General features: G+C 45.8%; 1 protein-coding gene across 1 annotated transcript in view; it reads left to right on the forward strand.

The window, feature by feature from the left end:
- Positions 1 to 4,791: 4,791 nt before the first annotated feature.
- LOC141121755 (uncharacterized) overlaps positions 4,792 to 24,123 on the forward strand; it is a 30,597-nt gene continuing 11,265 nt past the window's right edge. The window contains exons 1-6 of the mRNA XM_073611474.1: positions 4,792 to 4,900; positions 8,656 to 8,783; positions 8,870 to 8,993; positions 9,110 to 9,207; positions 9,297 to 9,524; positions 9,882 to 10,026. Coding sequence (XP_073467575.1) covers positions 8,909 to 8,993; positions 9,110 to 9,207; positions 9,297 to 9,524; positions 9,882 to 10,026 — 556 coding nt within the window. The 5' untranslated portion in view covers positions 4,792 to 4,900; positions 8,656 to 8,783; positions 8,870 to 8,908. The remainder of the gene's footprint in view (positions 4,901 to 8,655; positions 8,784 to 8,869; positions 8,994 to 9,109; positions 9,208 to 9,296; positions 9,525 to 9,881; positions 10,027 to 24,123) is intronic.

The raw sequence follows: 24,123 nt of genomic DNA on the forward strand, positions 1-24,123 counted from the left end.
GTTAGCCTAACATCAATAGTATGTAAACTCTTGGAGGGGATGATAAGGGACTATACACAAGATTTTAGTAATGAGAACGGTATCGTTAGCAGTAATCAGCATGGATTCTTGAAGAATCGTTCTTGCCAAACCAATCTATTAACCTTCTATGAGGAGGTGAGTTGCCATCTAGATAAAGGAAGGCCCGTAGATAAACGTTTACTGTACAAAATACGGTCCGTTGGCATGGACCATAGGGTGAGTACATGGATTGAAAACTGGCTACAAGGGCGAGTTCAGAGGGTGGTGATAAATGGGGAGTACTCGGAATGGTCAGGGGTGGGTAGTGGGGTTCCCCAGGGTTCTGTGCTGGGACCAATCCTATTTTATTTGTTCATAAACGACCTGGAGAATGGGGTAAACAGTTCAATCTCTGTATTTGCGGACGATACTAAGCTAAGCAGGGCAATAACTTCTCCGAAGGATGTGGAAACCTTGCAAAAAGATCTGAACAGATTAATGGGGTGGGCGACTACATGGCAAATGAGGTTCAATGTAGAAAAATGTAAAATAATGCATTTGGGTGGCAAAAATATGAATGCAATCTATACACTGGGGGGGAGAACCTCTGGAGGAATCTAGGATGGAAAAGGACCTGGGGGTCCTAGTAGATGATAGGCTCAGCAATGGCATGCAATGCCAAGCTGCTACTAACAAAGCAAACAGAATATTGCCATTAAAAAGGGGATCAACTCCAGAGATAAAACAATAATTCTCCCTCTCTACAAGACTTTGGTCCGGCCGCACCTGGAGTATGCTGTCCAGTTCTGGGCACCAGTTCTCAGGAAAGATGTACTGAAAATGGAGCGAGTACAAAGAAGGGCAACAAAGCTAATAAAGGGACTGGAGGATCTTAGTTATGGGGAAAGGTTGCGAGCACTGAACTTATTCTCTCTGGAGAAGAGACGCTTGAGAGAGGATATGATTTCAACTTCTAAATACCGTACTGGTGACCCTACAATAGGGATAAAACTTTTTCACGGAAGGGAGTTTAACAAGACTCGTGGCCACTCATTAAAATTAGAAGAAAAGAGGTTTAACCTTAAACTACGTAGAGGGTTCTTTACTGTAAGAGCGGCAAGGATGTGGAATTCCCTTCCACAGGCGGTGGTCTCAGCCGGGGGCATTGATAGTTTCAAAAACTATTAGATAAGCACCTGAACGACCGCAACATACAGGGATATACAATGTAATACTGACATATAATCACACATAGGATGGACTTGTGTCTTTTTCAACCTCACCTACTATGTAACTATGTAATTTATTATTCATGATATGTTGTATGTCAGCATTTTAGCACATCTTTACAGTGGGTGTGTCACTATAACTTTTTCAATACTGTTTTTTACCTCTCTTGGTACACAGATGCATTACATTATTTAGCGCTACACTATTTGTTTACACTTTTATGTGGACTTTGTTTGAGTGTTAGCAGCTGTCATTTTTTGTATTGTTTTTTGGTTTAGCGCATTGCTTTCCCCCTATCAATCATAATTCTGAGGTTTGACAAGTCTCCAAATTTTCCTATATCTTTCAGTAAGTTGGGCAGGGATATCTGAGGTGATTGTAGAGAAAGGAGTATGTCATCAGCAAAGGCTGCGACCTTGAAGCCTCTGTTTGCTATGGTGACTCTCTTAATATGGGGATTGGCTTTCAGTCTGTTTAAGAGAGGTTCTAATGACAAGATGAAACTCAAGGGGGATAAGGGGCATCCTTGCCGTGTCAGGTTGCTTATGGTAAAGGCGTTCGACAGGTGGCCATTCACTCGTACACTCGCTGAGGGAGTGGAGTATAATGCTTTAATATGCGCATACATGCGAGGTAGGAGTCCAATTCCTTTCAGTACCTCTTGCATGTAATCCCAGGCCACTCTGTCGAACGCCTTCTCCGCATCAAGGGAGAGAAAGAAACCCTGAGTTTCAGTTGTGGTGAGCCAATGGTGGAGATTTATTGCCTGTATGGTGTTATCTGTTGCCCCTCTACCCGGGAAGAAGCCTACTTGGTCTGAGGATATAAGATTGGGTATAAGAGGAAGTAATCTGTTGGCTAACATCTTGGTGTAAAGCTTTATGTCCACGTTGAGCGGGGATATGGGCCTGTCGTTGGAGACTTGTGTCAGGTCCTTACCATCTTTCAGGATGACAGCTATGTGGGCTTCCAGCATTCTTCCCGGGACGATAGGGGGTTAGCAAGGGTATTAAAGGTCGATAGCATCTTAGGTGATAGAACGTCCAAGAAGCATTTATAATATTGGAGTGGGAGGCCGTCAGGTCCAGGGCTTTTACCTACTTTCCTTTGTTTTATGGCGGTGCATAATTCCTCCACCGAGAGAGGACTTTCCATGTCTTCAGCCTGCTGAGTGGTAATTGTTTTGGGGCAATATTGGGATAGGAAATCTCTAATCCTTGCGGATTCTGAGGTAGTTTTGTCCGGGTTATCAGACACTAAGTTATAAAGCTTGGAGTAATAATGAAAAAAGATAGGTTAAAATAGAAAATGCAATGTGCAGTACACAATTAAGAAGGGTAATTTGGAACCCTCCACAATACAGGACACTGGGGGGGGATACGCACGAAGTAACACACAATGTATTTAAAATTTGGGACACTATTCACAAATAACATAAATGGACACATAATTCACCTTTGATTATTTTTATAAGATAACGAATATTTTGCAAAAGGGAACAAATCAATTGGGGGGAATTGGATAAAAAGGATAATGCGCAGGTGAAAGACATATTGAAGAATGGAACAATAAGCACATATAGGGATTTAAGATTGGACACAGAATTAATGGTGATAGATGGATGGTGGTACCTCCATTTTGTCGAGAAACTGCCCCACCCAATAGGAGAGGTGGAGGATCTTAGGCCTCTGGAGTGGCTATGTATGAGGGGGAAATCAAGAAATAATGTAGCTCTTTTTTTAAAAAATATCTGCCGGAGGTGATCTGGAGGTCCCGCCATACATCAAAAATGGGAACACGAACTAGGGTTACAAAGAAATAAATACACTATTGATAAAATTATTCAATTAACACATAATTCTGCTGTAGATACCAGGACGGCTGAGATGAATTACAAGTGCCTAGCAAGGTGGTATGCGACTCCGGGAAAAATAAGTAATTATCAACCGGGGAAATCCTCGGACTGTTGGAGAGGATGTAAGGCAGTGGGACCATTGGCCCACTTATGGTGGGAATGCCCCATAATCAAACAATATTGGAAAGAGGTCCTACAATTAATAAAGGAAATTACCAACAAAGTAATTCCGGAAGATCCCTGGATATGCTTGTTCCATGGGATAGAGGGCTCGGTTAAGTAATACAGAGAGTCTATGGTTCCCATCTTGATTAACTTAGCAAAAAGCCTTATACCCAAAAAATGGCAGGAACCTGAAAGCCCAAGAATGCAAGACTGGTTACTCGGTATAAACAACATTTATAATTTAGAGAGATTAGATCCAAGTAGGGAAGAAGTGGAGAGGAGAGATCAAGAGGATAAATGGGAAAGTTCTTTAAAAAGACGTGGAGATATGTAGAGGTAGTGATCCAAAAATAGAAGGGGGTAAGGACTGAAACAAGTGAAAAGAAGATCAGAACGGAACTGGGTGTCTTGGGATGTGGAATGGGGGGGAGGCGGGGAAATTTTTGAGAGTGTCTTGCATATTTGGATGCAAGTACAATCATAGGCTGTGGATTTTGTAAAAGGATGTTTTTCTACGTTAAAAAACTAAATAAAGAAAATAAAAAAAATAAAGCTTGGAGTAGAAGATTTCAAATTGTTTAGCTATATCTTCAATTTTTGGAGAAAAGCGTGCTCTGGTTATCCCGTATATAATGAGAAAAGTGCTTTTTATTGATTTGTGGATTTTTTTCAGAAAAATAAGTTTGTTGAAGTAGATGCAAAGTGGAAGCAGTGGACTTGCAGATCACAAAATATTGAGCACAAAATATTGTATGATTACATGAATTTGCACAGGTTTTTAGTTTATTTAATATAGCAACAAATATTATAAGAATAAAGAAGTAGGTGCAAAGTGGAAGCAGTGGATCTGCAGGGAACATCATCTTGAGCACAAAGCACTTTATGTTGTATATGAATTTGCACATGGATCAGTTTACTTTATTTATTGATAAACACCATAAGATCAATGAAGTAGGAGTAAAGTGGAAGCAGTAGATCTGCAGAGAATATTATTTGAGCCCCTAGCACTTTATATATGAATGTCTCCACATATTTTAGTGTATTTGTGATGATTTATGTGCACACACAATAGGACAGCGCTGTGACACATAATGCTCTTCTAGTTGATAAAGGGAATACTTACCTTTGTTACAGCAGCAGTCCAGTATAAGTTATTTTTGTAGGTATTTGAGTTGTTACACATAGCGCGGGTTTTATTCTATTTATATTGGTGACATAATTGCCCAAATCTGGGGATCAGGAGCCATTTCCACCCTTTACTCTCTGCTGGGGTTCTTTGTATCCATATAACAGATGTTCTACATGACTAAATCTGCAATCAATTTTACTGCAAAATCAAAGGGGCCAAAATGTCTCCCCCCCGAGCAGTAATATATTTCTATCCCCCTTGGTGGGAGTGGAGATGACCCATCTATAAGGATATACAGTACATACACACACAACACAAGGCCGTGTTCACACTACCAGATGCTTCTGCAGTTCCTCTGAGCTCCACAAGGTGGTGATCTCACTTCTACCCAGACAGGAAGTCTCTATAATACAGACAGGAAGTGATGTCAGATACAGACAGGAAGTGATGTCGGATACTGACAGACGTTCCATTTGGAAGGACGTAGAGAGGAGACGTTGATGGATCTGGTGGCAGAGGAGGTAATATGTAGATTAACCCCAGGGGGATCAGTTGATGATTAATATATCTTGCTTCTAGAGTGACCACATTTCCATACTGCCATTCAGGGACACCCCCCCCCCAAGAAAAGTGATTTTTGACATCTTTTTTTGCCGATTTTTGGGGCAGGAGCGTATCATAAAATCAGCGGGCCCGTGTGCAAGATCAAAAGTGGGCCCTAGGCATCAAGAAGAACAACAATATGGCGTGCAAAGCATGTCATGGTAAACAGTGGACATGTCTTAAATTGCGCTAAATATTTGCTTAAAGGGGGTGTTGTTAAAGAGAGTCTGAGATGACTTATATAGTGCAGAATGTGGTAATGTTAAATTGGGAATGCAGAGTGTATGGAGGTGAGTAGTATGTACAGGAGAGGAGTGCGGAGTGTATGGAGGTGAGTAGTATGTACAGGAGAGGAGTGCGGAGTGTATGGAGGTGAGTAGTATGTACAGGAGAGGAGTGCGGAGTGTATGGCGGTGGGTGATATGTACAGGAGAGGAGTGCAGAGTGTATGGCGGTGGGTGATATGTACAGGAGAGGAGTGCAGAGTGTATGGCGGTGGGTAATATGTACAGGAGAGGAGTGCAGAGTGTATGGCGGTGGGTGATATGTACAGGAGAGGAGTGCAGAGTGTATGGCGGTGGGTGATATGTACAGGAGAGGAGTGCAGAGTGTATGGCGGTGGGTGATATGTACAGGAGAGGAGTGCAGAGTGTATGGCGGTGGGTAATATGTACAGGAGAGGAGTGCAATACCACCTCCTGATAGTCTGTCAGCCACTGCTATAGCACCTTGGTGGTGGGGCACTCCGAAGGATGTAAGGGGGCACTCTGGAGGAAGTAAAGGGGCACTCTGGAGGCACTAAGGGGGCACCCTGGAGCTTGTAAGGGGGATGTAAGATGGCACTCTGGCGATAGTAACTTAGTCAGAGCCCCCTTACATCCCCCAGGGTGCCCCCTTAGTGTCTCCTTACATCCTCTGAAGTGTGCCTTACATCCCCCTTCAGAGTGCCCCCTTACATCCCCCTTCAGAGTGCCCCCTTACATCCCCCTTCAGAGTGCCCCCTTACATCCCCCTTCAGAGTGCCCCTTTACATCCCCCTTCAGAGTGCCCCTTTACATCCCCCTTCAGAGTGCCCCTTTACATCCCCCTTCAGAGTGCCCCTTTACATCCCCCTTCAGAGTGCCCCTTTACATCCCCCTTCAGAGTGCCCCTTTACATCCCCCTTCAGAGTGCCCCTTTACATCCCCCTTCAGAGTGCCCCTTTACATCCCCCTTCAGAGTGCCCCTTTACATCCCCCTTCAGAGTGCCCCTTTACATCCCCCTTCAGAGTGCCCCCTTACATCCCCCTTCAGAGTGCCCCCTTACATCCCCCTTCAGAGTGCCCCCTTACATCCCCCTTCAGAGTGCCCCCTTAGTACTGCTGTACTAAGGGGCACTCTGAAGAAAGTAAAGGGGCACTCTGGAGAAAGTAAAGGAGCACAAGTACGGGAGCACTCTGGAAGAAGTTAGGGTTCACTCTGGAGGCACACAGATAGTACTTCCAGAGTGCCCTCTGCAGAGAGTCCTGAGGAGTGATGGCCATGTCAATGTTAGGAGAAGCAGAGCACACCACCCACCTCATGGCCACCCTGTTCAAGTCCTGCTGGCTCTCTCCCTGTCACAGCCCTGACATAAGCCCGGTCCAGCCTATGGTGTAGTATGTCCCCATGTACCTGAATTACTGCATTTCCTTGTGGTAGGTGTCAATCACTTCCTGCAGCACATGTCCTCGGTCTTTGTGGTGAAGTGCAGGGAGGAGGGGGGAGGAGAAGATCCAGGACTGGAGTCTGGACACTGCATGTTCCTCTTCATTCAGCCTGACAGTTTCAGCCACTTCTGCCTTCTTCTAATGTCATCACCAGACCCTCCGCCTGCCACTTAAGCAGTAGCAGCAGTCGGGCACATCCATTCCTAGCTGACAGCGGGCGGGCTGACACTGGAGAGCAAAGGTGATACCAGACCAGTCCCTGCTAAATGCCGCTGGGCGCCAGAGGAGGAGGGGCGGGTCTGGGGGGTGCCGAGATGGGTGCAGAGAGTTATGCAGTACTAAGCGTGGGCTTCGCTCCTGGCCTTTCTCACTCTGATTGTCTGTGACATCGCTGGTGGGCATAGGGCAGGCTAGTAAGTGTGGCAGGCTGGCGGCTGCTCTCTCTCTCGGAGGCGCGCTGGCGCTGCTCAGCCGTAGCGTGTAGACTAGAGTGCGGGTGCCCACTGCACTGACTCCCACGTGACGGACGGTGCCAGCTGACGTCACTGGTTGCTAGACGCGGGGCGGGCGGCCCTAGCCTAGCAACCAGTTAAGCTGCGCATATGATGTGTGTGTTACTGTATCATGATTATAAGGGTGGCGGACTCGGAGACGGAGTCGGACTGGTGCCAGCCGGTGGTGTGTTTTTTTTTTTTCATTCCGGTACACTGTATTGTCCCTGAATGAAGGTACCTGGGACATGGGACAAAAATAAGAAATCAGGGACAATCCCGGGCAATCCGGGACACGTGGCCACCCTACTTGCTTCCAAATCTGGCCATACATGGTTCAGTTTTATCGTTCAGCCAGCGGGATGAGAGAAAAAACTGAAGTGATTCCCCCATCCACACATTGGAGGGGGATGGGGGAATCCTCCCCGCTGCAATATTGTATTCTGACAATGGGGGGCGCTCCTCCGCTCTCAGAATACACAGATCAGTGATGAAGCTATTGGCTGCAGCCGCTGATCGAGTGACTTTTATCCGGCAGTGACCACACATGGATGGAAATGTGACCGATCCCTGCTGAACCAGCTGAATTTCCATGTCTCTATGGTCACCATAAGTGACTTCCTCCCCTCCCCCTCATCTCCTTCATTATGTAAGTCATGCTGAGATAATCTCCCATTGGCTGAGCAATATTCTCATTTGTCTCTGAGCTCCTTCTTGCTATTCCTCGTCCTGCCTGTTGTTTCCTTGGATTGATTTTCTGTGTAGTGACCCCGGCTTCATCTCTTGGATGCGCTCGTCTGTTGCTTGTCCTGACCTTTATCCTGATTCCTGGATCTCCTTCTCATCTCTCCTCCATATCCTCTTACACAGCTTTTCTCCACACCTGCAGTGATCCTGGGGGGTGGAAACTTGGCACCAGCACTCAGCAAAATCCATCCCCACCATTAGGAGCTCTGGAGAAAATTGTCTGCTATTTACACTCCGTTCCTCCGCACGTCACCTGATCACATGAGAGCTTACTTTCACAGATTCCTGACAGATTTCTGTATGGTAAAGGTCAAAGTTCACTCTTCAGTTTAGGAAAAGTAGGACGCACCCAGGAACAATGATTTGGTTTGCATGGGAGCCTCATATAGAGGACTCCTCAAATCTCCCCATCCAAATGTCCCTCCATCCAGAGTCAGCATGTCCTATGACATCACACTGACCTCACAGCTCCTCCTCCCAATGTCCTTCTATCTGGCTTTTTTACTGATGCTCTTAGGATGTGGGCGGACCCTTGGAATCCTCACTAGCAAAGTGGGGCCGTTGGTCCTGCATTGTGTGTAATGACATCAGAATGCCTGCAACAAGTTTTTAACCTACGTAGTGTGGTTGTCCTGTGTGGGTAAATTATACCTCAGTCTGAAGTGGGGCTTTAATATAATGGAGACCTGAATGATGAGGTGAGGAGGATTCTGGGAATATTATTTAAATTTTACTATTTGTGTTCAGATCTAGAGTTTTCCTCCTGTGAAGTCTGGAGATCATATGACCATCACATTGCCTCCACCTCCCTCCCTGATAGAATAGAGAAATACAAAGAAGATTCTAGAAGTCACCAGAGAGATCATGGAGGAGAGGTGAGCGGTGCTGGGAATTCTGGGACATTATCCAGTAACAGACAAGGGATGTGTCTGGATGGTGACTGTATCATTGTGTGTGTCAGGTTCCTATAAGGTGTCAGGATGTCACTGTCTATTTCTCCATGGAGGAGTGGGAGTATTTAGAAGGACACAAGGATCTCTACAAGTACGTCATGATGGACAATCAGCCGCCCCTCACATCACCGGGTAAGAGGAGACTTTATTGTAAAGGAGAGAGCAGTACGGAGGGTCCACCTAGATCCCCCATCATCTGATAAACACATAGAAACAATGTATTCAGTCAGTGTGTGTGTTTCCTACAGATGGATCCAGTAATGGGAACCCACCAGAGAGATGTCCCCGTCCTCTGTATTCCCGGGATTCCACACAGGAAGATCACACCATCCCTCACCATCATCAGGTAGATGAGGAACAATCACTGATAGTATCATTAGGATCTGTACATTATCTGCATTGTTACAATTAATGTCATCTGTATTATATATTCAGAGTGGAAACCTGAGAGATTCTAAAATTGAAGTAAAAGAAGAGGTAAAAGAGCAGGATGATGAGGATGGGGTGATGGAGGAGTCAGAGTTTCTAAAAGAACACAAAGATCTGTACCAGGACACCATGGTGGAGTCATCCAGCTACAGAAACCCACCAGAGAGATGTCCCCGTCCTCTGTATTCCCAGGATTCCACACAGGAAGATCACACCATCCCTCACTATTACAAGGTTGGTGGGATGGATCATCTAGAACATGAACTTGAGGAGACAGGGGGGTTATTTACTAAAGGCAAATCCACTGTGCACTTGGAGGTGCAGTCGCTGTAGATCTGAGGGGAACATCGAAGGAAAATAAAAAAACAGCATTTTTGCTTGCACATGATTGGATGATAGAAATCAGCAGAGCTTCCCCTCATTTCAGATCTTCCCCTCAGATCTACAGCGACTGCACTTCCATGCGCACTTGTAGTGCGTAGTGGATTTTCCTTTAGTAAATCAACACCAATATGTGGATTTTATATGCGATGTCACAATAATAAAGCTTATATCTTACAGATGATATTATCTCTCGTTTTCTTGATTTAGAGTGGAGATCCAATCGATATAGAATTTGAGGTTAAAGCAGAAGAAGAAGAAAAGAGGTATGTGAGGGATGATCAGCAGTCTATGGAGGAGGATGGAATAACGGGGACATTTATAGAGGAGGACACTCCTACAGAGATCAGCACAGGTGGGTCATTAACACTAAATACATTCCTCCACCCATACTGCTCACTGATTGGCTGATAGCAGCCATTTACCACATGATCGCTCTGTCAAATGACAGAATTATCACTTGTAAACAAACCGGCGTCATGTCCGGTTCCTCTTTCCCCTCCCCATATCTATTGGTACAGTGCAAGGGGAGATATCGGTGGCAGCAGCGCTGCGGGCTGGATGTGTAGTGCCGGCAGCGCTGATATGTGCCCATTCCAGCCAGCCATCCATACCTATCCATGATCAGCATACCCATCCATACTCATCCATCCATCAATGCTCAGCATACTCATCAATCCATCCATGCTTACCCATCCATACTCATCCATCCATCCATGCTCAGCCATCCATACTCAGCATACCCATCCATCCATCCATGCTCAGCATAACCATTCATCCATCCATGCTCAGCTTACCCAGCCATACTCAGCATACTCATCCATCCATCCATACTCGGCATACTCATCCATCCATCCATGCTTACCCATCCATACTCAGCATACGCATCCATCCATCCATGCGCACCCATCCATACTCAGCATACCCATCCATACTCAGCATACTCATCCATCCATCCTCATCCATACTCAGCATACTCATCCATCCATCCATGTTCACCCATCAATACTCGGCATACTCATCCATCCATGCTCAGCCATCCATACTGAGCATACTCATCCATCCATCCATGCTCAGCCATCCATACTCAGCATACTCATCCATCCATCCATGCTCAGCATAACCATTCATCCATCCATGCTCAGCTTACCCAGCCATACTCAGCATACTCATCCATCCATCCATACTCGGCATACTCATCCATCCATCCATGCTTACCCATCCATACTCAGCATACGCATCCATCCATCCATGCGCACCCATCCATACTCAGCATACCCATCCATACTCAGCATACTCATCCATCCATCCTCATCCATACTCAGCATACTCATCCATCCATCCATGTTCACCCATCAATACTCGGCATACTCATCCATCCATGCTCAGCCATCCATACTGAGCATACTCATCCATCCATCCATGCTCAGCCATCCATACTCAGCATACTCATCCATCCATCCATGCTCAGCCATCCATACTCAGCATACTCATCCATCCATCCATGCTCAGCCATCCATACTCAGCATACTCATCTATCCATCCATGCTTAGCTATCTATCCATCCTCAGCAATACTCATCTATCTATTCATGCTCAGCCATCCCATCCATAATTAGCCTTACCCATCCATACTCAACCATACCCAGCAATACTCGGCCGTACCCAGCCATACCCAGCCATACTCAGCCATACCCAGCCATACTCAGCCATACCCAGCCATACCCCAGCCATATTCAGCCGTACCCAGCCATTCCATCTATACCCAGCCATACTCAGCCGTACCCATCCATACTCAGCCTTACCCGGCCATACTCAGCCATACTCATTCTTGCTCATCCATCAACATCCACGGCTCATCCATCCCCATTCATGCTCATCCATGCCACATCAGTTATCATCCATGCCACTACAGTGCTTCACAAGAGTGTAATAGGTAGTCAAATTAGATTTGAAACTTATGTCCCTAGAACACCTGATGGTGCTCCCTGCATGTTGGTCCTCTGTATGTGGCCACGCTGTGGAAAAGTCTCACACATGTGGTATCACCGTACTCAGGAGGAATAGAAGAATCTATTTTGGGGTGTAATTTTTGGTATGTACATGCTATGTGTTAGAAACATTGTGTAAATGGACACCGTGGTGTAAAAAAAATGCGTTTTCATTTTCTTTACACATTTTCCAAAAACTTGTAGAAAAAAATGACATGTTCAAAAGACTCGATATGCTTCATAGATTATACATTGTGTTGTTTTCTTTCCAAAATGGGGTCATTTTTGGGGCGTTTCCATTGTCCTGGTTCTCCAGGGCCTTCAAAAGTGTAAGAGGTAGTCAAGAAATGATATGTGTAGTTTATGCTTCAAGAACGCCTGATGGCGCTCCCTGCATGTTGGGCCTCTGTATGTGGCCTTGCTGTGTCAAAGTCTCACACATGTGGTATTGCCATACTCAGGAGGAATAGTAGAATGTGTTTTGGGGTGTAATTTGTGCTATGCATATGCTGTGTGTGAGAAATAACTTGCTAATATAATAATTTTGTGGGAAAAAAAATCTTGATTTTGCAAAGAATTGTGGGAAAAAATTACAACTTCAAAAAACTCACCATGCCTCTTACTAAATACCTTGGAATGTCTACTTTCTAAAAAGGGGTCATTTGGGGGGTATTTGTGCTTTCCTGGCTTGTTAGGGTCTCAAGAAATGAGATAGGCCGTCAGTACTTTTTTCCGATTGGCACCGAACTTTCACTAAGACCAAATAATATACACCGATTTGGGTTATTTTTACCAAAGATATGTAGCGGTATAAATTTTGGCCAAAATATATGAAGAAAAATTACTAATTTGCAAAATTTTATAACAGAAATGAAGAAAAATGCATTTTTTTACAGAACTTTCGGTCTTTTTTCTTTTATAGCGCACAAAATAAAAAACTCAGTGGTGATTAAATACCCCCAAAAGAAAGCTCTGTTTGTGTGAAAAGGGCCAAAAATTTCATATAGGTACAGTGTTGCATGACTGAGTAATTGTCATTCAAAATGTGAGAACACCGAAAGCTGAAAATTGGTCTGGTTAGGAAGGGGGTTTAAGTGCCCAGTGGGTAAGTGGTTAAATAGAAAGTGATAATGAGGGAGGAGTCAATAACCTAAGGATGGTGGTCTTCAGAATCAGTCCAGTCTTCATCTTGGTTGTTCTCCCCCATCCTCACTCTCTGACCTCTGGTGGGGCTCATGACTTAATTCATGATTTATTCATAACTAAATCATGGACTAAATAAGGAAGTCCAGGACCTTTTGTGTTGGGAAGATGAAAAGGAGTGATAGAGGGGGTGGGGACACTCGTCCTATAATCCCCCTCATCGCTGTCACTCCTATAAAAGAAAATGTTTATTATAATCGATTTATGAAAATAGTTGTCAACTATTTTCATAATCGATTAGTTGGTAAGTCGATTAATTGGTCTGCATACAGAATGTATTATTTCTTTACATATCAGAAAATACAGCTCAGTACATCATCCATACATGTCAGTAAATGCCTGAGAATTTAAATGTGTGAGGAGCAATGTCTCATGGGACATGTAGTCCTGGGCAAGAGAAGGAAGGAGGTGATTCTAAAGGCAGACCTTTACCTTCCTATAGCAAAACTGTATACTATACTTTGCAGCTTCCTATAGTGGAATGCTATACTATACTTTATGGCTTCCTATAGGGGAACTCTATACTATACTTTGTAGCTTCCTATAGGAGAACACTATACTGTGTGGCTTCCTATAGGGGAAATCTATACTATACTTTGTGGCTTCCTATAGGAGAACTCTATACTATACTTTGTACCTTCCTATAGGGGAACTCTATACTATACTTTGTGGATTTCTATAGGGGAACTCTATACTATACTTTGTGTACTCCTATAGGGGAAATCTATACTCTACTTTGTGCCCTCCTATAGGGGAACTCTATTCTATACTTTGTGCTTCCTATAGGAGAAAGCTATACTTTGTGGCTTCCTATAGGGGGACTTTATACTATACTTTGTACCTTCCTATAGGGGAACTCTATACTATACTTTGTGGCTTCCTATAGGGGAACTTCATACTATACTTTGTACCTTCCTATAGGGGAACTCTATACTATACTTTACGGCTTCCTATAGGGGAACTCTACTATACTTTGTGGCTTCCTATAGGGGAACTCTATACTATGCCTTGTATCTTCCTATAGGGGAACTCTATACTTTGTGGATTTCTGTAGGGGAACTCTATACTATACTTTGTGGGTTCCTATAGGTAAACTCTATACTATACTTTGTAGCTTCCTATAGGAGAACTCTATACTATACTTTGTGGCTTCCTATAGGGGAACTCTATACTATACTTTGTGTCCTCCTATAGGGGAGCTTCATACTATACTTTGTACCTTCCTATAGGGGAACTCTATACTATACTTTATGGCTTCCTATAGGGGAACTCTATACTATACTTTGTGGCTTCCTATAGGGGAACTCTATACTATACTTTGTGACTTCCTATAGGGGAACTCTATACTATACTTTGTGTCCTCCTATAGGGGAACTCTATACTATGCTTTGCAGCTTCCTATAGGAGAACACCATACTTTGTTGCTTTCTATAGGGGAACTCTATGCTATACTTTGTTGTTTCCTATAGGAGAACTCTATACTATACTTTGTACCTTCCTATAGGGGAACACTATACTATATGTTGCAGCTTCCTATAGGAGAACTCTATGCTATACTTTGTGGGTTTCTATAGGTGAACTCTATACTATACTTTGTGGGTTCCTATAGGGGAACTCTTTACTATACATTGTGGCTTCCTATAGGAGAACTCTATACTATACTTTGTACCTTCCTATAGGGGGACTCTATACTATACTTTGTGGTTTCCTATAGGGGAACTCTATACTATACTTTGTACCTATCAGGAACCATGAATCAGACCGAGACAGAAGTATAGTTAAATCACACTTGTTTAATAATAATAATAAAAAGGTAGAGTAAGCATGGTCAAAACAAGCCAGAGTTCAGTAACCGGATCGGGTAGTCAGCCAAGCCAATGTCAGAGGGCCATAGGTAAATGTAGTAGTACAGCAAGCAGGAGCCAGAAGGGACATCAGCCGAGCAAGTCTTCAACAGGAACGCAGGAGAAAGTCTCTGTGATGTTGGCAAAGGCAGAGATCAAGTGAGCTGTACGGCTTTAAGTAGGCAGGACTGATGAGCAGAATCAACAACAGCTGGGTAACTGTGGAGAGAGATGGGAGCTGGCAATTAGCTGACAGCTGAGCGGCCAGCTCAGAGAAGGAAGGGCTGAGCCCAGCCCTGACAGTACCCCCACTTCAACGACCCCTCCCCCTCTGAGGACCACCAGGCTTGAGGGGAAACGTCTATGAAAATCACAGAGGAGGACAGGGGCATGTACATCCGAGGATGAGACCCAAGAGTGTTCCTCCGGACCGTACCCTTTCCAATGCACCAGGTACTGTATGCGCCCACGGAACCTACGGGAGTCAACAATGGACTGTACTTCATACTGCTCATGGTTCTCAACCTGTACAGGGTGAGGATGTGGCACCGAGATGGTAAAACGGTTGCAGACCAAAGGTTTTAATAAGGAGACATGAAATACATTTGAAATACGCATATTAGAAGGAAGGTCTAATGCGTAAGCCACTGGGTTAATCCTGTGAAGAATACGGAAGGGCCCAATAAACCGAGGTGCGAACTTCAGTGAGGGAACACAAAGTCGGAGGTTGCGAGATGACAGCCAGACCCTGTCCCCAACCTAGTAGGAAGGCGCAGGCAGGCGTCTGTGGTCAGCATGGAGTCTGTACCTATCAGTAGCATGATGCAAAGCCTCCCGGACTTGTGCCCAAGTGGAACAAAGACCACGGAGATGCTCCTCTAATGCAGGAATACTCTGCGGAAAAAAAGAGTCCGGCAACATGGAAGGTTAGAAACCATAAGTCGCCATAAACGGGGACAATCGCGAAGCAGAATTTAAGGCACTGTTGTGAGCAAACTTTGCCCACGGTAATAGGTCTGACCAGTTGTTATGATGGTCAGAAATATAGAAACGTAGGGATTGCTCCAAGGACTGATTGGCTCACTCTGCGGCCCCATTAGACTGCAGGTGATATGCAGAGGAGAAAGCAAGCTGAATTCTCAACTGTGCACAAAAGGCTCGCCAGAACCGGGAGACAAACTCGCTACCCCTGTCCGAGACAATCACCTTGGGTAGCCAATGAAAGATCTCCTGAGCAAAAATGGAAGCCAGTTCCTTAGAAGTAGGGATGAGCTTCGTGTTTGAGTCAAACCCATGTTCGACTCGAACATCGTCTGTTCGCCCGTTCGCCAAATTGCGAACGATATGGGCCATCCGCGCCAAATTCGCCTGGCGCGTCACGGCCCATAATTCACTGCGGAATCGCAGTGCATGGCTGGCTGATGATTGGCCAAGCATGCACTATGACCCGCATGCTTGGCCAATCACAGTGCCGTCTGAACAGAGCTGTAATTGGCCAGAGCCAAGGAGGCTTTGGCCAATTATGGCTCAGGGGATTTAGTACATGCCCCACACTATATAAGGCCGCCTGCACGGCGGCCCTGTGTAGTGTGTGTTCCGGTGTTGAAAGAGATAGAGAGACAGTGTCATTTGATTTAAGTTAGATAGATTAGGCAGGACAGTCAGTGAGTTAGCTGCACTCACAGTGTATTGTGTGTATATATATGCATCCCAGGTGTTGTGTGTGTGTGTGTGTGTATATATATATATATATATATATATATATATATATATATATATATATATATATATATATATATACACTGTATTCAGTTTAGCTAGATCCGTTCCTGTTATCTTCATACCGACAGGCAGGCTTGTCTTGTTACAATATTTACAGCTACCTGAAGAGAATTGCTGGTGTCCTTTTGATCCTTTTAATACCACAGTCAGGCAGCTAAACTATTTACAGTTAGTGTAGTGCGTCCTCCTCACAGTGTTCAGTTAAAGCTACAAGTTAGTTTAATGTGACCTCTGCACAGTGTTCAGCTAAAACTACAAGTTAATGTAGTGCATCCTCCTCACAGTGTTCAGCTAAAACTACAAGTTAGTGTAGTGCGACCTCTGCACAGTGTTCAGCTAAAGCTACCTGTAGAAGGTTGGTGGTGTTTTCCTGATCCTATCACTTCCGCAGGCAGCTAAATAAGCTACAAGTTAGTTTTTTGCAAGCTCTGCAGTGTGTTCAGCTAAAACTACAAGTTAGTGTAGTGTGAGCTCTGCACAGTGTTCACCTAAAGCTACCTGTAGAAGGTTGGTAGTGTTTTCCTGATCCTATCACTACTGCAGGCAGCTAAATAAGCTACAAGTTAGTTTTTTGCGAGCTCTACACAGTGTTCACCTAAAGCTACCTGTAGAAGGTTGGTGGTGTTTTCCTGATCCTATCACTACCGCAGGCAGCTAAATAAGCTACAAGTTAGTTTTTTGTGAGCTCTGCACAGTGTTCAGCTAAAACTACAAGTTAGTGTAGTGTGAGCTCTGCCCAGTGTTCAGCTAAAGCTATCTGTAGAAGGTTGGTGGTGTTTTCCTGATCCTATCACTACCGCAGGCAGCTAAATAAGCTACAATTTTGTTTTTTGCGAGCTCTGCACAGTGTTCAGCTAAAGCTACCTGTAGAAGGTTGGTGGTGTTTTCCTGATCCTATCACTACCGCAGGCAGCTAAATAAGCTACAAGTTAGTTTTTTGTGAGCTCTGCACAGTGTTCACCTAAAGCCACCTGTAGAAGGTCGGTGGTGTTCTCATACTACAGGTAGGCAGTTGATTTTGCTAGCTGCAGTATTAGTGTATATATATATATATATATATATATATATATATATATATATATATATATATATATATATATATATCCCAGCTTAGTGCAGCTACAGGCCATTAGTATCTCTGGAAGGCCAGCAAGGAGAGGCAGACAGTCACAAGCCAATAAAAGAGGGCAAGCAGGCTCTGTGTCTAGAGGCAACAGTGCTGGTCATGGAGACGGTGCATCCTCATCAGCACGTGGCCTTTTTTTTGGCAGCTGGCCGTGTTGAGCTGCAACATGCGGAAGACTTGGTCGAGTGGATGACCAAGCTGTCCTCATCCTCCTCATCCTCTCTCACCCATGCTCAGGGTACTTTGTCTGGCAAAGCAGCTGCCGACGCAGCCTCTTCCCTCGGCTCAATGGCATCAGTGACTCCTTCCCTAGCCCCACCATGTCCTCCTGAGGAGTCCCTCGAACTGTTTGACCACAGTGTTGGGTACATGCTCCAGGAGGATGCCCAGCGTTTAGAAGGCTCTGATGATGTTCCTGAGCTAGATGAAGGCAGTAACGTGAGCACGGACAGAGGGGGTGCCCAAGAAGGACAGCAATCTGGTAGTCATGCTCCCCCTGCTGCAGCATACTGCCAGGTTTGCTCTAGTGATGAGGAGGGAGGGGATGATAAGGTCACTGACTCAACGTGGGTGCCTGATAGGAGGGAGGAGGAGGAGGCACATCACCAACGAGGCAGGATGCCCTCCCGGGGCCAGCCTAAGGGCAGCACATTGACTGCATCACACCCCAAAGCTCCGCATGTGCAGGGCGCTGCAGTCTCTGCGCGTTATTCCAAAAGTTCTTTGGTGTGGGCCTTTTTTGAGACGAGTGCATCAGATCGCACCGCTGCTATTTGCAACATATGTCTCAAGCATATCTTGCGTGGCCAAAACATCTCCCGCTTGGGCACCACATGCTTGACCAGACATATGTTGACCTGCCATGCAGTTCGTTGGCAAGCGTATCTAAAAGACCCATACCAAAGAACAAAGAGGACCTCTCCTTGCTCCTCATCAGCTGAGATCTCCAACCCCACTATACCTTCAGTCCTCTCTGAGACCTGCACTGAGAGGAATGAAGGTGTAGAATTAGGTGTGTCACAGCCAAGTACTTGTGGGCAATCTGCTTTCGGTACACCGACGTCAGATTGTACCAGGCAAATTTCCCTGCCCCAGCTGCTGTGCCACCGAAAGAAGTTCACTCCCAGCCATCCACATGCCCAGCGGTTGAATCCTAGCTTGGCAAAATTGCTAGCACTTCAACTACTGTCTTTTCAGTTGGTAGACTGCCCCCTTCCGTGAGTTTGTGGAATGTGCGGTTCCTCAGTGGCAGGTACCCAAACGCCACTTTTTCTCACGGAAGGCGATTCCGGCTCTCTACCGGCATGTGGAAGGCAATGTCAATGCCTCGCTGGACAGGGCGGTCAGCGGTAAGGTACATATTACCGCTGACTCATGGTCCAGCAGGCATGGACAGGGACGTTACCTAAGTTTCACCGTGCATTGGGTGACTCTGCTGGCAGTTGGGAAGGATGCAGGACAAGGTGCAGTAGTGTTGGAGGTTGTTCCGCCACCACGCCTCCAAAATGCCACTACTAATGATTGTGACACACCTCTCTCCTCCACCCCATCCTCTTCTTCTTCCTCCATGGCCTCTTCCTGTGCTTGGTCCTCAGAACCAGCGGTGCTCCGTAGCCGTTCAAGGGGCTACGCAAGTATGCAGGCCAAAAGATGCCATGCGGTGCTTTAGCTAGTGTGCTTGGGGGACAGGAGCCACACTGGGGCAGAGGTTCTTTCAGCTCTGCAGGGGCAGGTTCTGAGGTGGTTGACGCCACGCCAACTTAAGGCAGGAATGGTGGTTTGCGACAATGGCACCATGGCACCAACCTCCTCTCTGCCCTCCGACAGGGACAAATGACCCATGTGCCCTGTTTGGCTCACGACACCACGCCAACTTAAGGCAGGAATGGTGGTTTGCGACAATGGCATCAACCTCCTCTCTGCCCTCCGACAGGGACAAATGACCCATGTGCCCTGTTTGGCTCACGTCCTTAACTTGGTGGTGCAGCGGTTCTTGGGCAGGTACCCGGGCTTACAGGATGTCCTGAGGCAGGCCAGGAAAGTCTGTGTGCATTGCCAAATAATGCCAGTGCTTGGCTGGCAGACCTCCAAAAGGAGTTTAACCTGCCCAAGAACCGACCAATCTGTGACATGCCCACCAGGTGGAACTCAACGTTGGCCATGCTGCGTGTGCAGCAGAGGGCCATCAATGAGTACCTGTGCGACTATGGCACCAGGACAGGGTCAGGAGAGCTTGTTTTTTTCCCCACGCCAGTGGGCCATGATCAGGGATGCATGCACTGTCCTGTCACCATTTGAGGAGGCCACGAGGATGGTGAGCAGTGACAGTGCATGCATCAGTGACACTCTCCCCCTTGTCCACCTGTTAGAGCACACGCTGCATGGAATAATGGACAGGGCACTTGAGGCAGAACAGAGGCAGGAAGAGGAGGACTTCCTTAGCTCTCAAGGCCCCCTTTATCCAGACAGTGTTCCTGCGTGCCCGCCGATCACACAGGAATAGGAGGAGGATTGTGTCAGTATGGAGGTGGAGCCTGGCACTCAGCATCAGCAGCAGTCTTTATGGGATCAGTCCCAAGAAACACATGGACTTGTACGTGGCTGGGAGGAGGTGGCTGCGGACCATGTGGTCCTTGGTGAACCAGAGGACTCCGGACCGAATGCCTCAGCAAACCTACGCTGCATGGCCTCCCTGATCCTGCAAAGCCTGCGTAAGGATCCTCGTATTCGTGGTATCAAGGAGAAGGACCAATACTGGCTGGCAACGCTCCTTGATCCACGTTACAAGGGTAAGGTTGCGGACCTTATCTAGCCATCGCAGAGGGAGCAGAGGATGAAACATCTTCGGGAGGCCTTGCAGAAAGGTCTGTGCAACGCGTTCCCTGAGACTGGGAGGTTACTGGACAACGTGTTGCTGAGGCTTCGGTCAGTCAAAGAAGGAGCAGTGGAGAAGGTGGCCGTCTGACCGAAGCGTTCAGACAATTTTTTAGTCCACAGCCCCAAGGTATGATCAGTTCCAGCAACCATCGCCAGTGTCTGTTTTATATGGTGCAGGAATACCTAGGGGCAAGATCTGACTTGGACACCTTTCACACCGAAAATCCTCTGGGTTACTGGGTCTTGAGGATGGATCACTGGCCAGAGCTTGCACAGTATGCAATTGAGCTACTGGCCTGTCCTGCATCCAGCGTTCTTTCAGAAAGCACATTCAGTGCTGCTGGAGGCTTTGTAACCAATCACAGGGTGCGTCTGTCCACCAACTCGGTCGATTGACTGACCTTCATAAAAATGAATCAGTCTTGGATCACCACCAGCTACCAAGCACCTGATGCTGATGTAAATAATAAAAAATAATTTTTTTTGAAATCTCAGATCCCTTCAAAGACTGCCTATGCTGATGCTGAGTGACTATCCCGAGTAATTATCCTCTTCCTCCTCAATGATCACGCTGATAGCTTGTAAGAACATTTTTGGTTCTGGGCGCCGCCACCAGTGCCTAAGGCCCAATTTTTCAGCCCCTGTTCAACAGGGGCGTGTAATTACAATTTTTGATGCAATACTTTGCAGCAGGGCTCGTTCCTGTGTTCCAACTAGAGTATCTGTGAGGGGTTGCAGTGTTGTGGCACCAGTGCCTAAGGCCCAATTTTTCAGCCCCTGTTCAACAGGGGCATGTAATTACAATTCTTGATCTAATATTTCACAGCAGGGCCCATTTCTGCGCCCACCAAGAGCGAGTGAGGACCTACAGTGTTGTGGCACTAGCACCACCAAAGGCCCAATTTTTCTGCCCCTGTTCAACAGGGGCATGTAATTCCAATTATTGATCTAATATTTCACAGCAGGGCCCTGTGAGGGCTTACAGTGTTGTGGCCACAACAACACCTGAGGCTCAAATTTCTGCTGAGTATATAGGGCAGGCCCCTACTTTCAAACATCCAACTTACAAACGACTCCTACTTGCAGACAGAAGGAGACAACAGGAAGTGAGATGAAATCTACCCCTAGGAAGGGAAATTCTCTCCTGTAAGAGTTAATATGGGAAAAACATTTCTCCTTTCCACTGATGCTTTATCACCAATCCTTGTTTCACAAAAAAACCCAAATTTTCAAAAAACATTTGTCATTGGGACAAAAAGTGAGATGAAATCTTCTGAAGAGGAGCACAGACAGCAAAACACAGGGGTGATAACCCTTCCCTATGTTTTCCAAAAAGCTTAAAATATATTTTTTGGCTGGAGCTACACTTACAAAATGTACCAGTTCAAAATTACAAACAGATTCTACTTAACAACAAACCTACAGTCCCTGTCTTGTTTGCACCGCCTGTATACTGCTGTTCAGAGTACAGAGCCTGTATACTGCTGTTTCCTTTTTTAATTTGGGTTCCCTTTTAGGGGTTCCCCTTTATGTCCATACAAGACCCAAAGGGCCTGGTAATGGACTGCCATTTGTCTCACTGATTTTCATCCATATTGGCAGGACCCGACATTACATTAAAGCCGCAAGCAGTTTTAACCACATGCCGACCGGGCCATAGCCGAAGGATGGCTACAGCGCGGTCAGCTTATCCTGGGAGGGCGTCCATGGACGTCCTCCCAGAATACTGCTCTCGTGCGCACCCGAGAACATCCGTGACCGTCGGGTCCAGAGGACCCGGTGCATCACAGATCACAGTGGACGGCCGCTGATCGCGGCCGTTTACCATGTGATCACTCCGTCAAATGACGGAGCAATCACATGTAAACAAACCGGCGTCATGTCATGACTCCGGTTCCTCCCTCCCCTCTGTGTACCGATCGGTACAGAGGGGGAGGAATGGGGGAGGGATCGGATGGTAGCAGCGTTGTGGGCTGCATCTGTGACAAATACAGTCACATCCATCCATCCATGCTCAGCCATCCCTCCATACTATAATACCCTGCAATACCCAACAATACTCTGCAATACCCCGCAATACTCCGCAATACTCTGCACTACTCCGCAACACCCCACAATACTCTGCAATACTCTGCAATACCCCACAATACTCCGCAATACCCCACAATACTCTGCACTACTCTGCAACACCCCACAATACTCTGCAACACCCCAAAATACTCTGCAATACCCCGCAACACCCTGCAACACCCCACAACACCCTGCAATATTCCGCACTACCCTGCACTTCTCTGCAATACCCAGTCATACTCTGCAATACCCAGTCATACTCGGCAATACCCTGCCATGCACAGCCATACCCAGCCATACCCAGCCATACCCAGCCATACCCAGCCATACCCAGCCATACCCAGCCATACCCAGCCATGCGCAGCCATACTCGGCTATACTCGGCCATACTCAGCTGTACTCGGCCTCTGTATGTGGTCAGGCTGTGGAAGTCTCACACATGTGATATCGCCGTACTCAGGAGAATCTATTTTGGGGTGTCATTTTTTGTATGTATATGTTATGTGTTAGAAATATTGTATAAATGGACAACTTTGTGTTAAAAAAAAAAAGTGTTTTAACCACTTCCTGCCCGCCGGCCGTCATACTATGTCCTTGACTTTGTGCAGGGATATCTGAATGATGGGTGCAGCTACAGGCATCGTTCAGATACCAGCTTTTTCAGCCGGCGATTCCCTACACCATAGGAACAATCATAGTGGCTGTTCCACTGCTTGATCATTCTTATGGGACACAAGACGGGACCTCCCCCCCTTCCCGCTGCCTTCCGGTGCTTCTACCGACTCACCGCTACGATCGAAGCCAGGATCGTTTTTGTTATTTTTTTTATTTCAGGCTTCCCAGCCTAGAGGTGAGATGTGGGGTCTTATTGACTCCATATCTCACTGTAAAGAGGACCTGTCATGCCATATTCCTATTACAAGGAATGTTTAAATTCCTTGTAATAGGAATAAAAGTAATCAAAAAAATTTTTTTTGGAAAAGTGTCAAACTAAAATTAATAAAGTAAAATGAACAATAAAAAGAATTTTTTTTTTTTTTTTTAAAGCGCCCCTGTCCGTGTGCTCGCATGCAGAAGCGAATGCAAACGTAAGTCCCACCCACATATGAAAACGGTGTTCAAACCACACATGTGAGGTATCGGTGCGATCGGTAGAGCAAGAGCAATAATTTTGGCCCTAGACCTCCTCTGTAACTCAAAACATGTAACCAGTAAAAAATTTTAAAGCGTCGCCTATGGGGATTTTTAAGTAGCGAAGTTTGGCGCTATTCCACGAGCTTGTGCAATTTTGAAGGGTGACATGTTAGGTATCTATTTACTCTGTGTAACTTCATCTTTCAAATTATGCAAAAACATTGGGCCAACTTTACGGTTTTGTTTTTTTTTTTTTTTTTTTAAGCACAAAACTGTTTTTTTCCCCAAAAAAAGCGTTCAAAAAATTGCTGCGCAAATACCGAGCGAGATAAAAAGTTGCAACAACCGCCATTGTATTCTCTAGGGTCTTTGCTAAAAAAAACATATATAATATGTAATTTTCTAGCAAATAAATGATGATTTTTA

Source organism: Aquarana catesbeiana, unplaced genomic scaffold, assembly GCF_042186555.1.
Source record: "Aquarana catesbeiana isolate 2022-GZ unplaced genomic scaffold, ASM4218655v1 unanchor229, whole genome shotgun sequence".
NCBI classification, from domain to species: Eukaryota; Metazoa; Chordata; class Amphibia; order Anura; family Ranidae; genus Aquarana; species Aquarana catesbeiana.